The 15,547-nt window shown below is 42.1% G+C and overlaps 1 protein-coding gene across 3 annotated transcripts in view; it reads right to left on the bottom strand.

The window, feature by feature from the left end:
• The window catches only part of PPP2R5C (protein phosphatase 2 regulatory subunit B'gamma), a 61,176-nt gene that overhangs the window by 35,487 nt on the left and 10,142 nt on the right, over positions 1–15,547 (bottom strand). Inside the window, exon 1 of one of the 3 annotated variants that reach the window (XM_075192177.1) lies at positions 2,116–2,285. The exons of the other annotated variants lie outside the window; for them this stretch is intronic. Within the exon in view, the coding sequence (XP_075048278.1) occupies positions 2,116–2,197 (82 nt within the window). The 5' untranslated portion in view covers positions 2,198–2,285. Of the gene's footprint in view, positions 1–2,115; positions 2,286–15,547 lie in introns of those variants that run through there. 3 annotated transcript variants of the gene reach the window in all.

The following is a 15,547-nucleotide window of genomic DNA, read 5'->3' as shown; positions in this document are numbered from 1 at the left end:
TTACTGCTTTAATTTTTTTACAGTGACTGGTTCATGTTCGTGTCTCCACCTTCCGCTGTCTCTCCTCGTTCCAACAGTGATGCATCACCATTAGCGGAACAGAAGTGCCAGTCACCAATGGCTGCTCTATTAATGCTGCTGCCTTACAGTAGCCACACACACACTTTCCCCACCATCAGCTACATACAGTAGAGGAACAACCGTGCCAAGTTTCCCTGCACCTCTATGATTGTAAGCTCATGTGGGCAAGGCCATGCTTACCTTCTGTTCCATGTCATACTGTTATTTATATCAATCAACAGCCCTACATTTGATAATTAAAAAAAGAATAGTGGTGTAAGATTATATGTATCATGAGCCCTAAATTGTACTGCACTACGTAATATGTTGGCGCCTTATAAAGGATAATCATTGCAAATTTGTTTTTAACATTTTTCATGTAATAATACTTCCTTTCACCAACTCAGCTTGATTTTCAATTATTGTTTTTCTATACAGTCACTAGTATTTTATACGGATATATTTCCTGTATCATCCATCAGGCCTTATCCATATTCTGGTTCATGTTTACATCATAGTCAAAGTTCCTCAGTGATTGTCCCTGGTTCCTAATGAATAGGCCGTGTTCTGGTGAATATTACTTCATCCAACAAAATGGCTGCCTACCATGGGTACACCTACAGAGCTTTTTAAAGTCTTGAATGGACATCTGCTTAACCTTCTTAAAATGTGTTATAGTATGACCTAACTGGTAATGACTTTCCTCATCATCAGGTGTTTTATTTAAATAGTTTTAACATAAAATCTACACATAATATGAGCAGGACTGGGCATTGTGCAGAATATCTATTGTTACCATAAAATTCTGCATTGTCACAAAACACTAATTCACAAAAAGTCAATCTTGGTGCAACACATGAACTTATTACATCAAATTTCTAACAGCGACCAGTTATGTATAAATTAGGGTTTTCATGAAGAACTCCCAAGTTCAGAAAGCAACAAGTATGAGCTTTCTTCAGCAGATAACACCATGGAAATTGCCATCAGTTACAAACTTTTCAGACCTCAGTGCATTGCCCAACACAAACAGTCTTAAAATACAAATATATGGCAGACAATCCATAAAAATCACACTAATAATCATAATAAAAAAGGAAAATCAACAAGGTACAAAGCTGGCAACATTTAGAGTAACAAATCATTTTTTCAGCAGAAACCCCATGGGTAGTACAAGTACAGCTCTCCGTGTCTACTACACAGCTAGAAAGCTCATAGTTGGCCAGTGTAGCTAATAAAGCTGTAAACAGACATTAAAAAATATATTTTACAATTTAAAAGCACATTATAGCTTTAATCACGTAGTCGCATATTTTGATAGATTCAATTACATATACATTGTGTTTCCCTCTTAAAACACAATACATTGGTAGTACACATAGTTCACTAGAATAAGTAGACACCACACACACTTTGCAGCTAAAAGAAAACATGGGTCCTTCCCAAGGAAATATATTCAAAAGGGAGAAAAACAATGCATCACAGATAGGGAGAAAAAAAAAAAAAAAAGTTCCTCCGATCATGTGCTGGAGAATAAAGAGCCCTAACATAGAAACTAACAGGGAATCATTTAAATGCTGTGTCCTAAGCAAAGGAATGATTTATGTATTATGCATGTGATCAAAGCTGCAGACAGCAAATCTACAAATAGAAAATTAAAATCCAGCATCAGAGACCAGCATAGGGGGGGGGGGGGGGGGTTAGATTTAGAAGCATCCAGGGTGCACAGAAGCTAAATCAGTGAAGACCAGGTTGCATATTAGCAGAAACTGGGTAGTGATTTCACATCCTTTGACATAAGCAGAGCTCTGGAAGGAGAGAGGGGGGGTAGAAGAAAGCAGCAGCAGGGCCAAGCTCTACACCCATCAATACGTCTTACAAAACACACACACAAGCCTGGTTATAATCGATGTGACTGAAGCCCCGAGCCGGGAGGTGGGGGGTTAACCTGCAGGGCACTTCCTGCTTCTCTTACCCAGCAGCCACAATGGCCATTTATTAAATGGAGCATTCCCGATTGCACAGGATAGGGGGGAAAAATAATCTGCTACTCACCGCGAATATAGAGCAGGGCTGCAGGCTGGAAGGGGCCATTGGAATTTGCTGCATCTACCACCATCCTGTTACATGTCAGCATGAAGGAGCAGCCAGCAGAAACAAGCAGCAGCGTCCTCCTTAAGGCAGGGATCCAGCCTCCATTTTAGTTAGAAAAAAAAAAAGGAAACGGGCAGGTCTGCAGCTGGAGGGAACTGGCTGGGTGTGATGTCAGCCAGCAGGAGGCTGCTGGTTGGTCGGATCAGCCCCTGAAAATGACACTAAAAACTACAAATAGAAAAGGCTGCTGATTGGCTGCACCAGGGATCCAGCACTTCTCTGCTCTGTGCAAGTGTAACTTTTACACCGGGATACCAGGGATCCGATCCCCCAGCAGAGCTCAGCAATGTGGGGATGGGCTATGGAGGAGTTGCTGCACAACAATGACCAGGTCACAAAGGGATTCTATGGAAACAAGGGCTGCGCTACGGCGCACAGCGCGATACTGGAGCACAATACTCTTGCGCAAATGCGCAGTAGGATGGAATTACCACTTGGTAATAAAACATCAACATAGAAACCAGAATAAACCCTGCATAGCACCATGGCTGCATACAGACGGCTTTTTGGAACATAGGTTTGGCGCTTCAAAAACGCAGTTAATAGGTCTCTTCATTCAATTGAATGCAAATCATTAATAAATGTAGTTTTAATGAACGATAGATTCGGTGCTGGAAATAGGAAGTGCCCCAGTTTAGTCTAAAGAGGACATGTAGCCAGGTCATGTGATGCTACAGAGGGGCCCGGGAGCGAGCATGGGGCAGTCAGGCAGCTGGCGCCCCGGAGCGAGCATAGGGCAGCTGGCGCCCTGGAGCGAGCATGGGGCAGTCAGACAACTGGCGCCCTGGAGCGAGCATGGGGCAGTCAGACAACTGGCGCCCTGGAGCGAGCATGGGGCAGTCAGACAACTGGCGCCCTGGAGCGAGCATAGCACATGTAGCGCTCTAAATAATAGAAAATACCGATTTGTTTTAATCTTTTGGCAACTTCATAGTCCACAAGGCACCATGTAGTAAACCAAAACCTCTGGGGGGGGGGGGGGGGGGGGGGAAGGAACCATCAATCTGGACATAATCTGGAGACAATTCACATCTATGCAGGTGAAAAGGGTACACAAACCCATCATGGAGTTAAGCAAAATTATACAAGTTATTGTTATGAGAGGTCCGAAGCAACATGTGATGTTGAACAAAGGTGTCACAGTTATAATGGTGTTCATCTATTTTTCATGCATCACAAATACACAAGTCCTTCTATAACACAGAATTACTTCTCACCAAAGGGACCTGGTCCTCATCCTGACAAAGCCGTGCAGTGTAGCAGATTGGGGATTATTTACTTTACCCCTGCCGCAAGTCCACAAATTCAAATGAGTAGTTTTGCATTTTGACCTTTTTGGTGTCCTCCAATCATCTCGCGTAACAGAAGCATTTTTTTTTTAAATTATATAACTATTACTTAGTTTGGTTCCCAAAGTGTGCGCCGCAGCTAAGAGACAACCCCCCCCCCCCCCCCCAAAAAAAAAACAATTTACTAATCTGGCGGCGCCCAGCACCCACCTTGCTTCTCACTGAATGTCAGCCGTGACGTCATCACGTCCGACATATAGGGAGGAATTCAATTCCCCCTGAACTACTGCCGCGCTGAAACTATTACCGTTATTACGATAATAGTGCGTATTATTATTACGGTAGTTCTAACGCCGGCTTTTTGCTTGCAGCTCTGTGCTGCGAGCAAAAAGCCGGGTTAATTTTACAGTCATAACAGTAATATCTATAACGCTGAGGTACTCTGGGGGGGGGAATTGAATTTCCCCCATTCATTGAGAAGCGGCAGGAGAGAGGAGGATGCTGGGTCCCAGGTACCACTGCATTGGTAAGAAGATAAAAGAGAAGACGAAGATATAGAAGAAAGAAGGCCAAGTATGGTAAGTAAAGAAACTGAGGGGAAGCTGAAAGGAAACAGCAATGAAGGGGGCATAGTGAGTGGGATGAAGAGGGGCAGACAGTGTGAGTGGGATGAAGAGGGGCAGACAGTGTGAGTGGGATGAAGAGGGGCAGACAGTGTGAGTGGGATGAAGAGGGGCAGACAGTGTGAGTGGGATGAAGAGGGGCAGACAGTGTGAGTGGGATGAAGAGGGGCAGACAGTGTGAGTGGGATGAAGAGGGGCAGACAGTGTGAGTGGGATGAAGAGGGGCAGACAGTGTGAGTGGGATGAAGAGGGGCAGACAGTGTGAGTGGGATGAAGAGGGGCAGACAGTGTGAGTGGGATGAAGAGGGGCAGACAGTGTGAGTGGGATGAAGAGGGGCAGACAGTGTGAGTGGGATGAAGAGGGGCACACAGTGTGAGTGGGATGAAGAGGGGCAGACAGTGTGAGTGGGATGAAGAGGGGCACACAGTGTGAGTGGGATGAAGAGGGGCACAGTGTGAGTGGGATGAAGAGGGGCAGACAGTGTGAGTGGGATGAAGAGGGGCACAGTTGAGTGGGATGAAGAGGGGCACAGTGTGAGTGGGATGAAGAGGGGCACAGTGTGATGATTTTTGTACATGTTTTATTTTCTTTGATCTTACTCTTAATATTAGCTGTAAATTATTCTTTGACAGAAATCGAATTAAAAAAATATCTAAAAATATTCTTTTCCCTTGGATTTATGTATATTATTTTTGCAAGCAACTTTCTAAGTATTGTCCTGACCAAAATACTTATTATGTTATTTTGACTCAAATACTTAAAAAAACAGGACTGCTTGGTAGTTATTTTGGAGGGGGCCTTGACAAAAAATTATGGAGACTAAGGGTGCCGCGAACTGAAAAAGTTTGGGAACCACTGACTTAGAAGGTTCAACTAAGGACCTGAGCTGTGGTTTTATACACCTCACCCATCTGCTATATCAGCTTACAGTCTCATATTATTGATATATTGAAGATAGGCTCAACGTGTGCCGTTTATTTATATCTTCACATTCTTTCATTAGGAGCTATATTTCTACCTTGATAATCACATTTACATTATATGGCTAATATTTCATATTGCCTCAATGATTTCATAATTCTTGTTCATGCTTCTCTCATTTCTTCACACTACATGTATTATATTTATTATTCCAATATGGTTTATTTTACTATACAGAATGTTCTTAGTCTTGGATATTAATTTTCTTTACTCTGATGTGATTATCAAAAAGTCAACAATAAAATAACAAATAATTAATCTGCTTTGTCAACATCTTGGGACTTGTATTGCCATATAGCCTTGCATTTCCTAGTAGTTTCTGTTCTGCTTTTTTATTTTACATTGAGACCCAGGACATAAGGAATGACCAGAGCCTGCAGTCTAACACAATGTGTTTATTGTTATCCAATTGTGACTATTATGTGCAATGTGGGGTCTTCTCACAGTATTGTGTAGCAAGGGTTGTTCTATGTAGATTCTGGGTTTCTCCCCTAAGAGTGTTTTGCAGAGAGGGAAGGAGATTAGAGGCTATTTTGATTTAAAAAGAAAAAAAATATGTTTTGTGTTTTAGTTTTATATGCAAGTTTGCATTTACTCATTTATGAATGCAAATATAATATTGCTGCATCTTCAACACCCACCCAAAAAAGCAGTATGGGCACAGCCATCACTCTAGCAGTGACAAGTAAAACAAAAAGTCTAAGTGGTTAGCACTTCTGCCTTACAGCACTGGGGTCATGAGTTCAATTCCCGACCATGGCCTTATCTGTGTGGAGTTTGTATGTTCTCCCCATGTTTTTGCGTGCGTTTCCTCCGGGTGCTCCAGTTTCCTCCCACACTCCAAAAACATACTAGTAGGTTAATTGACTGCTAACAAACTGACCCTAGTCTGTGTGTGTCTGTCTTAGGAAATTTAGACTGTAAGCACCAATGGGGCAGGGACCGATGTTAGCGAGTTCTCTGTTCAGCGCTGCGGAATTGGTGGCGCTATATAAACGGTAACAACAGCATAAAACATTTGTCGCTCCATCGTGGGCAGTATGCACAAATGGCAAGAGTCCCCTACAGCACATTTCTCCCTTCTTTTCGGCAACAGAGATGCGTTTCTGTGGGTAAGAGCCACTAAGAACAGTGGCAATAGTGCTACATAGTCGCTGAGGATGCAAGTCAATGAGCCAACGTTAGAAGTTGTGCCAAGGTAAAAGGGCTGTATGGCAACTGTCTATAACCTCTGGCAACGTACGATCACCGACTGTGGATTACACTCCGTCCCATGTGAAGAGCAGACGTGTACAGGCCCCAAGATCAATGAATTCTCAAGTTGGTGGCAATTTAGGCTTCACTCACAGTCAGCCCCAACTGCTCTGAAACCGGCCGTCTCCCTGAGCCCTCAGCGTCTCAAACTCAAGAGCTTCAGTGCACAGGCGTCTTAATTCATCTCCATGTATTATTTGACAGAGAAACAGAGAAGAGAGCGAGTACAAAATGCTATCATCCTGGACTTTTTATAAATTTTAACCATGACATGTTATGTTTAATTTAAATAGAAGGGAAAGAACACACATTAAATAAGCTCAACATGCAGGTAGTAGCTGGAATATCAATTTGTAAAGAGCTTAATGGCTCATCATAAGGAACTATCACAGTGTCAGCTGTCAAAATGAAAACAAAACAAAATACACTTTTTGAAAAGTTTACCAAACAAACATTTAGAAGCAAAACACAGAACTACTGTGAAACCAAAGATCTACAATCCTCTATACAAGAAGAAATACCAGGGGTGGAGTTAAGCAGTTTATCGCAGGATACATTTCTAAGTTTACAAATTGCACAATGTGCTGAAACTCTGCAACTGTGTGCACCAAGCAGAGACAGCGTAGAGTTTATTCCTATACGGATACAGAAATGGATTATATAAATATTTGCATTGAATAAACAAGTTTTTTCTGTATTCATGGAATAAAGATGGTGATTTTTTTTTGGATGAAACCACCATCCCCACAATGAACCCCCCTTTCTGCATATTTTTATTGTAAATAAGTTGACATTACTGGTCTCCCCCTCTCTGCTGACAGATATTGGCAACGCTCACGTGGACAGGGAACAGATCGCTGACCTGCTTTGCATCAATGGTTTGGAGAGCGGCTTCTGTATTTTTGTGCACTTGAACAAAAATCAGCTTAGAGAGGAGGTGGGGAGGAATAAACACAACCACCACCATACGTTATGTATTATTTAGCAGAAAGTGCCAGGTAACGGAGATGAGGTTATTTTTGGTGGATAGTGCAGTGAATTTATGACTTTTATATCCAGCTTTCATGTCTCAGGCCTCTTTCTAGGTTCCTTTCCATGAGACAATGGAAAATACGTATACAGCGTTTCCTCTTGTTGTGTCTACTTCCTCCAATTGACTAGCAGGGTTATCTGGGGGATTTAACTACCCTGCACCTGCATCTCATCCCCCGTCCGTAAGAACATGGAAGCAGGCGAGCAATACATAGTGTACCCAAATAAGAGATATTTTTAATCATAGTTACAACATAGCAATTCAAGCCCAACGCCTTCAAGTAGCCATCTTTAAAGGTTCATTGCCAAATCCACATGTATTTTGATATTACTGTATATAAACCTACATTACAGACAAAGGGACTTACCGCCAAGCCCAAACATCCCTATTTTGTGAAAATAACTGCAATTTGATATCTACATAGAGGATGGCTCTTCCCTGCGACTGGAGGGGGGGGTCAGGCTTATATTAGATTAAAGGGTTGCTACAGGAATAGAAGATGACATTTTTTCAACAGATCCCAATTAACATCTAAGGACTCAATGGAGCAGAGATAGAATAGTTTCTCCTTTTAATAAAATACAATATAAGTCACTTACATCCATTTAATTGTAATTTTATTTTATTTAATACCTTCATATTATTAATATTCATTTCATAAATAATAACCTTTTTTAACATCGTATATTTAGTCCCTATATTTATATAATCTTTTTAACGGTCAGCATTTTGGAACTAAGAAAACTTGCAGTTTGCTACCATATTTATCTCTTCATATTCATTGTCTATCAATTGTCCACACTATTATATATTCAATCATCTTTACAACATTGTTCTCTCGATCTTTCTCCCTAACAAATTACAATCCATACATCTTATTTTATTCACTATTAAGTTTTTTTTATAGATCCAGAAATTAATATTTTAACTGGATTTACCAATATTTTGACTATTCTATATTCACCAACCACCAGGCTCAGGGCTATGTGACCGGCACAGTACACCCGACGCTCCACGCAAAAACGAACTAACTTTTTTCTGGTTTAACTATATGAAGGATTAGTAGCGCACACAACACATACACACTAGAAGTTGTATCTCAAATAAAGCTGCCAGACAGTGTTCCTTTCAGCAAAATGACCATCGCAAAACTAAAAACATAACTGTTATTCAAAAACATCTGTGTCACAGTCCTAATTGAACATACTGTGCACAACATGGTTCAGTGAAGTGTATATACGTATAATACTAGGCAGAGTGAATCTGGATAGGAGCAGGTTTGGGATTATTCCAGATAAAGAATGTTGACGTTGGAGGAACAGCGCACTCATATTTCTGTCACAAGGTGCTCACGGCTAGCTGCGCCATACTGCCATTGGCATACAATGCTAGGGGTAGTGCAGTGCAATCCGGTGTGTCCGTCGCTTCAAGGGTAGTGAAAAATGACCAAAATTAAACATGCTCCATCTGAATGGATGTATTTAATTTGACCAAGACTGTGGAAAGAGCAGCGAAGCACCTGACACACAGAAAAACTTTTAAGAGACTTTACTGAAAAGCTTAAAGCTGTTTTTTTGAGGGGTGGTGAGGAAGTGGGCGTGCAGCGATATTTACAGTTGAGAACAAGTTAAGAGTAAGTAACAATCAGAGGGTGCGGGAGTGCACCAACTTGAAGAGGGTGTCAGCCCATGGCCTAATCAGAAGCACGGTGGCGTAGTGGTTAGCACTTCTGCCTTAGAGCACTGGGGTCATGAGTTCAATTCCTGACCATGGCCTTATCTGTGTGGAGTTTTTATGTTCTCCCAGTGTTTGCGTGGGTTTCCTCCCACACTCCAAAAACATACTGGTAGGTTAATTGACTGCTAACAAAAATTGACCCTAGTTTGTGTGTGTGTTAGGGAATTTAGACTAAGCTCCAAAGGGGCAGGGACTGATTTGAGCGAGTTCTCTGTACAGCGCTGCGGAATTAGTGTTGCTATATAAATAAATGGTCATGATGATGATGATCATGATGAAGGAAGCTTAGATGCAGGAGTGAATAGTGAAGTGGAAAGAAACAGTCTTCAACTTGAGTTCTGGAGTCAAGTAAACTTGTGAGCACCCACTAAGTCAGACATTGGGTGCTTTATAATAGAGATGTGATTTGTACCACGAAGGTGACCTGCTAACCAAGTGCATTATGCAGCCATGTAATGAAAATTGTATAGAAGACAAGAGCCTGTATATATAGGGCCAAAAATAAATTTAGATCATTTAGTTATCCAACAAAGATGATGTGAGGCCCATTATATATGGTCCGTGGATATTATGCCTTATATCACCTGTTGTATCTGACGTACATCTGTTCTCCTGTTAATAACCTGCATGTGTAGACCCACATGGATGCCAACTTGGCCACACTGCAACCTTGAGACTTAACGGGGCACATGTTGTGCGAGATCTCTTCTGCCATCACCATGCCTGGCAAGGACCTGCGCTGCTACAGGGATTCTATTCTCTAGAGGTCACTACTAGCTGAAGTAATACATGCAGCACATGGTAATTATAGGGAATTTATCGTCACTTGTTGCTAGGATATTTTTGCTCAGTAACGACCCCTTTCAATTTGTATGAATAAAACCTTTTAAAAATTACAATTTTTAATGAAAATAAAAAAAAAATCTATTCCCCCATTTCTCCTCTTGAGCTGCGGGACATTGTATATTTATTAATGCCAGTGCGTCTTGTGTAAGTTTATAGCGCTGTGAAAAAATGTTTTGGGAGCTTTGAAAGTTAAGATATAGATTAAACTCAGCGGTCAGGTGTTGATTCAGTGGGTGCTGATAGTGTTGGACTTCCCTGCTCCCAAGTGTTGGATAAGGGGAGACTGTAACACTGAGCAGCCCCACACTACATCCTTGCATTCAAAAGAGAGATAGGGACCGGCGAAAGTTTGATTTCACTGGAGAGCAGCAGCACCAGACCACTTTCTAATCACTTCCAACACTGGCTGTCTCCCCCAGAGCGCCTATATTAGAGCCCCTATAGCTCTGCTCGTCGGACTGCTATTCTGAAGTCTGGATCCTAAACTTGGATCCAAGTCCTAGAATAGATTGTGCAAGAGTCAGTCCCCAGCAAAGAGGTGCTGGAGCAGCTACACACTCCACTTAGAAGTGGTCCCACGTGCCGTTGAAAGTTCCTAACGGCGGTAACAACTATTGTCCTACAATTGGGGCTGGCACGGTTGACGAGTGACTGCTGGCGATTTAATGTGAAAAATATATAAATATATAGCATTTCATTACCCATGCAAATCCCTGGACATTACTCTCCTCCCCCACCTTATATGTCATGACACTAGTCTTTGTCTAGTCAAACAAGTTTTAGACTAAAGCCCTTTTGAGTACATCTGAATAGCCCCTGGCTCACATCCTGCACAGGTCGGACACCTACAAAAAAAAAACCCTTTGTAATTAACATCTCTTTAGACCAGTTTGAATATCCCTTTGTTGGGGACTTCTCAGATACACTGGACACATACATACAATCATTCACTGGCCATTCTGGGCTGTGGTAATACTTGGGAGATACATAATGGTTAAATATGTAAACGTGAGTATGTGTTGTACACGGTTTGATTGTTCATAGATAATTGTGTTGTGTTCATAATCGGCATTGTAACAGTTTAGTCTTGCAAAGGTGATTAGACACCTCCCCAGATCATGAGTACTATATTGTGTTATTGATTTTAGGAGTTAAATATTGCACTTGTTACTTAAGTCTGTTATAGAAATATATGTTTAATTGGTATTTTAGTAAACCTTTATAGTTGAAGTTTAGCAAGAACTGGGCTTGTATTGTGCAGTATGTTTGTCACATAGCTGTGCAGAAGAAAAATTATGTTATACTGTATTTGGTTTTGTTTTTTTTGTTTTTTTTTTTTAAATCTCTTTATTTTTGCAGATACATGAGATCCAAACAGTAGAATATAAAAAAAAAAGTTGAGGTAGATGACTCAAGACATAACGATAAAAATATAGTGAGTCATTACCAAACACAAAACAAGTTAATACAAACATTTTGTTTGAGAGTTTTAACAGTGGAATGACCTATGAAAGAATGAGAATATAAAAAAAAAAATAAAAAAAAAATGTAAGTTAAATTAGAAGGTTGATCCAATCCACCTGAGAACAGTAAATAACTCTACTACTGTGGAACTCCATATTGTTATTTCTTTTTCTTTTTTTTAAAAAAAAAAAAAAAAAAAAAAAAAAGGAAGAATGGAAGGGAAAAGGTAAAGAGGGAAAGGGGTAATTTCTAAGAAAAATATCGAAGAAGTTTTTCAAGTGGCGGGCGTTGTTGCTTGATGGTAGTTGTACCAAAAGTTCCAAACCTTGTGGAAATTTAAAATTTTGTCACGAAGACGACTGGTAATATATTCCATAGTGACCATGTGCCATACACGAGAAACTACACTTTGAAGGCTTGGTGGGTGAGGAGATTTCCATTCTTTTGCTATTTGCAGGCGAGTAGCTGCACAGATATGTTGAACAAGTCTATCCCCCTGTTTATTTAAAGCTTGACCCGGGAGCATTGCAGCATAACCATTGGGTCAGGCAACACCTCGATGTCTAAAATTTTAGTTATTAGATCAGCAACCATAGATTACAGATACTAGGACACGTCCACCAGATGTGGTAAAATGAGCCCACCTCCCCACACCCCCTCCAACATAGGTCTGAGGTACCAGGATAAATTATATGCAGTCTTGCAGGCACAAAATACCATCTAGTGTATACTTTAAATGTGTTCGCTCGTATTGAGTTGTTGGAGATTCTCATCCTGAGCCGGGACCATCCGTCCTGGTCCAGGACCCTACCAGTATCCTGAAGCCAAGCCTCCTCAAAGGATTCAGTTAGATCAGACTTTGGACTAAGGAAAGTATGATACACCAGTGATATCAGACCTTGAGAATCTGATCTATTCATACAACTCCTCTCGAAAGGTGTAGGTTTACGTAGTTTAGAGGATCTGCAAGCGTGATTGTATGAAGCCTCTGATTTGTAAGTAAGCAAAGTGTAAGGATGAAGAAAGGCCCTTTTCTCTCTAATATCTGGAAAGGTCTGGGGAGCAAATTCTCCCAGAATGTGGGTGAATTGAGTGATGCCCGCCTCTTGCCATGGGCGTGAAAATGACTGATTGTTACCCAACGGGAAATCTGGATGATGCCACAACGGGGTGAGTGGAGAAGGGAATGAGGCGAGTTCCCACTTTCTGTGAAGCTTATCCCAAAGGCTAAGTGTAAATTGTATAGAGGGGTACGAGTATACTGAGGCCGGCCTTTGATTTCTGGGGAGCCAGGGTAATGAATTCAAGTTGTGATTCGGAGTATGAGCGTTCTTCTCTAGGTCGACCCATCTCTTAATCCCCGGAGCAGACTGCCAGGAAATGATATGGCTAAGGTTAACTGCATGGTAGTACTGCTCAAATACCTGTAGTCCATAGCCCCCTGACTGCGTGGATTTAGCCAAACAGGACCTTTCCAGTCTCGACTTTTTCCCTTGCCAGATAAATTTGCCACAAATAGTTTGCAAGTTCGCTAGATAAGTGCCTGGGATTGGTATGCGTAATGTCTGGTAAAGGTATAGGACTCTTGGCAAAACGTTCATCTTTATGGCGCTGATTCTACCGAACTAGGATACAAAAAGCGAATCCCACTTTGATAGGTCCCTTTTTATTGAGTCTAAAAGGGGAGTATAATTAGTATGGAACAACTGTTTATATTCTTTTGTGATCTGGATCCCCAAATAGCGCACCGCCTTAGGGCGCCATTGAAAGTCAAACGAGGATTCGAGTATAGCTTTAGTTACTTTGGAGACTTGAAGCGAAAGGGCTTCCGATTTAGTGTTATTCATTTTGTAGTCTGATAAGAGGCCGTATTTTCTTGAATTCCTCAAGGAAATTTGGGAACGAAATAAGGGGATTTGAGAGTGTAAATAATACGTCATCTGCGAATAACGAGATTTTAAAATGGTGGGGACCAATTCGTATTCCTGAAATGTCCAGGTTTCGTCTGATAGCCGCAGCCAAAGGCTCTATGCTTAGAGCGTACAGCAGGGGAGACAAGGGGCACCCTTGTCTGGTACCGTTGCTTAAAGAGAAAGCCTGGGACTGAAGCCCGTTAGTCAAAACCGAAGAGGAGGGGCGGTGGTATAGGGCCTGGATGGCCGATAGGAAGGCCCCATTTAAGCCGAAATGACTTCGCGTGCTAAACAGGAAAGGCCAAGAGAGTCTGTCAAAAGCCTTTTCAGCATCTAATGCTAGAACAGAAGGGATCTTATTCTGATTAACATGCGCAATAATATCTATTGTGCGCCTAATATTATCTAGAGCCTGCCTAGTGGGAACAAAGCCCACTTGGTCTGGAAAGATCATAGTTGGCATATAGACATTTAAACGATTCGCCAATATTTTGGCAAAAAGCTTAATGTCTGCGTTGATTAGCGAGATTGGGCGATAACTAGGGCAGCATGTAGGGTCTTTATTAGGCTTAGGGACAGGGCCGGATTAAGGGAATGGAGGCCCCTGGGCTAAGGGGGCCTCCATTCCCCCGTGAGAGGCCTCCATTCCCCCGTGAGGGCCCCCCCCCCCCCCGTGATCCGAGCTGCCCGCGCCCCCCCCCCTCCCGATCCGAGCCGCCCGCGCCCCCCCCCTGGCACTTACCTCCTTCTATGACGCGCTGTACGCTCTTTACTGAGGAGATCTCGTGAGTGAGACTCACGAGATCTCCTCAGTAAGGAGACTACAGCGCGCCGGAGAAGGACCGCAGTGAAAGTGCTCAGCAGCACTGATCGCGTCGGGGGCGCCCCCGATCGATCAATACTGCTGCTGAGCACTTTCAAGGGCCCCCTGGATGCCATAGGCCCCTGGGCTGTAGCCCAGTTAGCCCTATGGTTAATCCGGCCCTGCTTAGGGATCACCACTATATTGGAACGAGTGGATTCATCATGATACTGTATTTGTTTTACAGGATATTATTGAAATTCTATGTTTAAAATACTGGTAACTCAATCCAAATACCTAGAGTGGTCTGATAGGAATCGTATTGAGATAGACAAGACGGCCACCAATGGGCCATGTGCTATATTAAACCCTGTAAGGCTATGTAAATCGCCAAACTGTGTATATGATATATAGGAATAAGCATCTATTGTACTAGGCAATGAGAAGTGGTCCGACAGGAATTATACACTAGCAGTGGTCTGAAATAATTTAGATAACACGGGAATTGTAACTAAATCTGCGATACACACATTCATACATTAATAAACCAGTTGACGTAGGCAATGAATTGAACTTGATGTAATATATTCTTTCTACACTTTATTATATATGTAGAGACTTACCTGTTAATAAGAATACATATCTTAAATGAGATACTGCAGAAAAGATTTGATATGATCATTATTCCCTGTATTATACTGTGTATCAGAAAACATTGAGCGGAAATTGAAATCTAGCTGGGTACAAACTGGAAACTACCCTTTGTGATTGGTAATCTGGTGGAGGCAACAACTACTCTGACTGGTCAGCAGTTAGCACTCACAGCCGCTGATTGCCTGGTGGCCGAGTAACACTAGTAGGAGTTATTGTCAGCCAGTTACTGCCGTTAAAAGGGAACCCCAAAACAAGCGAGAAGACCAAACTTTCAAGATGGGAAAGATACAGTGGCAGAGTAAACCCATCCGTTCACACCTACAATGAAAACAACAGGTAAAGATCAGCCTGCCAAATGAGCTTACAATTTAAGAGGTGTGGGGAGCAATTAATACATAAGGTAGAGGAATAACAATTATAGCTGGTGGTTGGTGAAGTGTGTTTGACTACGGGAAGGCAGAAGTATCATCGGCCACCAATAACAAAGCATCGAGTTGCAGTTCTGAGCAGTTGGCACATTTAGAATCAAGAGACACATTAAATGGCAGAGCCATGAAAACCACCAGTCACTGTAGAAATCTTAAGACACGGGCTGAACCTCCGTCCACTTTGGGCTCTGGAGAAGGCTCCCCCCTTCGTGCCGCATGGTCACTCGTGTGGTTATGTGTCAGTTTGGTGTATCTGTGTGCCCGGTAATTTTCTTTGGCACCAGAGAAGGAAGAGAGATAGCGACAGT

This window comes from Mixophyes fleayi, chromosome 12 (genome assembly GCF_038048845.1).
Source record: "Mixophyes fleayi isolate aMixFle1 chromosome 12, aMixFle1.hap1, whole genome shotgun sequence".
Classification (NCBI taxonomy): domain Eukaryota; kingdom Metazoa; phylum Chordata; class Amphibia; order Anura; family Limnodynastidae; genus Mixophyes; species Mixophyes fleayi.
This window is presented reverse-complemented; position numbering and strand designations above follow the sequence as displayed.